Source organism: Austrofundulus limnaeus, unplaced genomic scaffold (genome assembly GCF_001266775.1).
Source record: "Austrofundulus limnaeus strain Quisiro unplaced genomic scaffold, Austrofundulus_limnaeus-1.0 Scaffold110, whole genome shotgun sequence".
NCBI lineage: Eukaryota > Metazoa > Chordata > Actinopteri > Cyprinodontiformes > Rivulidae > Austrofundulus > Austrofundulus limnaeus.
Window position 1 is genome coordinate 90,343 of NW_013952512.1, and position 2,099 is coordinate 92,441.

The 2,099-nt window shown below is 37.2% G+C and overlaps 2 protein-coding genes across 3 annotated transcripts in view; both read right to left on the reverse strand.

Annotated features, from left to right (window-relative positions):
- LOC106521510 (uncharacterized) overlaps window positions 1-2,099 on the reverse strand; it is a 17,494-nt gene that overhangs the window by 10,519 nt on the left and 4,876 nt on the right. The gene's annotated exons all lie outside the window — the stretch shown is intronic.
- The window catches only part of LOC106521487 (uncharacterized), a 5,917-nt gene continuing 4,787 nt past the window's right edge, over window positions 970-2,099 (reverse strand). The window contains exon 4 of the mRNA XM_014014072.1: window positions 970-1,668. Coding sequence (XP_013869526.1) covers window positions 1,089-1,668 — 580 coding nt within the window. The 3' untranslated portion in view covers window positions 970-1,088. The remainder of the gene's footprint in view (window positions 1,669-2,099) is intronic.

Here is a 2,099-nt window from a genome sequence, read left to right on the forward strand (position 1 = left end):
TCATTTCTTAACCATCTAAATTCTAAGTTACAGACTAACACGTCAGGTTTAGATTAGTTACCTAAATTATGTATTTTTCAGGAATATGTCTATGGTATATATAATTATTTTTTTGGATTATCAAGTCAATCAGTTTTACAACTGATGTACATTGTTTTCTGTTTCTTTACAACATCATGACACTATTTAGCTGTAAAGGGGTAATAATTATTTAACCAAATACATACTTTAAAGAGTAAAATTTGTACAGTACCAAAACAATGTTTTTCTTGAGTGATATCCATAGAAAGCTAAAGCTAATGCATTATAGAACTGTAACACAAATTAAGACTCTAATTCAGGCATACTTTTAACAGAATTTAATGTAAAACATGAGTAACAACATTTTGTTTTTACATATTTAAAAGACTTCATAGTTCATTCAAACCTCCACATAAATATTAAATGTACAATTCTGTCAGAGTTGTCATTTTTTCACCACTACTTAATCAAATGGCACTACAGATGGGCACAGGTTGGAAAGTGTGCAACACACAGTGACAATTTGGTCCACAAGTGGGCTTTCATCCCCATCATTCTGCAGGAACTCTATAGGCATGGTGCTCTGTAAGATTGTGTACTTATTTCTGACAAAACCAGTTACCCGCTCCACATGGATACGCACATGAGCAATTTTCCTTGTGCTCTCGACTTCAAGTGGAGACAGTTGTTTTTTTCCTCTAGTAAAAGCAGGAATTTTTACTTCAGCACACATTAACCCAACACTTTCAGCTATGTCAAAGACCCGGTCAGCAAATACAAGGTCTCCATTTACCAAATTGTCTAACAGACCACACTGTTCTGTAATGTGTTTGTCTCTTGCTCGTCCACTCCAACCTTTTGACAAGAAAGACACTGAGCCCTGCCGAGTGACGCCAATTAAAAACTTCACAGTGTTGTGGTGCTTGTACGTGGACCAAGTCTCTGCTCTAGCAAGCAAACTTGAGGGTCGTTCAATGAAGATCTCAAAGCAGTCGATAATCATAGCAACTCGCAAACCAAGGTGCTTTTTAAATGCCATGGGCATAGTTAAGCAAAGCTCATTTCTGTCAGGCCATAAAATAAGACCTTTCATCCTCTGATACAAAACATGGATGACCTGCAAAAAAAATTCTAGATGCTGCTGCCGTGAACATGTTAAATCTGAAAGCCAAGTCTTTGAGTGGAGCACTCAGACGAAGCCTCATCAGGGTCAAAATCAGTTTCTGGAATTTTGTTATCTGACACTTCACTGTTTCTGCAATGAATGGTTCCACTAAAGTGAAAACTGACAAGAGTGTCGCAAAACTAGGGAGTCCTGTGTAATATTTAACCTTCTCTACGTTACTTTCAAAGGACTGTGCTGTAATTGTTGCAGCAGTTAGAGAGTCTTCCAAGTTTCTAATTTTGGACATCATTCCCTGAAACTCTACTCTCATCTGGTTGCCTAATTGCAGTTCAGAACTGGCACCATCACCATCTTTTTCCTCATCAGCAACTCCCTCCAATGTTCCAGTTACTGAAAAGGTGCAGTGAGATGAGCTTTGTTCTGGAAGCTGTGGTGGAGTGGCATTTGTAGTCTGTTCCGGTAACACTGCGGTGGCTTCGCACTGATTCTTCTTCTGTCGCTTCCCCTGTACACGAACAGACCTGTGAACAGTTGAATACTTTCGGTCTGAGTCAATATACAACACGCAGCTCTTAAAAAAAACAAAGCACTAGTAAAAACCACTGTAAATATTACTTTGATAAGTGATAAACTAAATTTGTCCTTGTAACGTTTTGGTTACAAAACCATAATTTAAAAATAAACAGGCTTCCAGGAGATCTATTGGTACGGTTAAATCACTTCAGGTGAGCACAGACTTTTGTGCATATTTCTATGTAACAAGAAATAGTTCTTAATAAACCATAACATTACATAATTTTCATAAAAACCACTGTTAGCAGTATTTTACATAAATCACCAAGGGTCATAATTATATGACGTTTCTTGCTTGTTATATAAAACAATCACCTCAACCTAGGGCTGGGCGATAAATCGATTTTATCGATTAATTCGAATTTGCTGTTTGTAACGA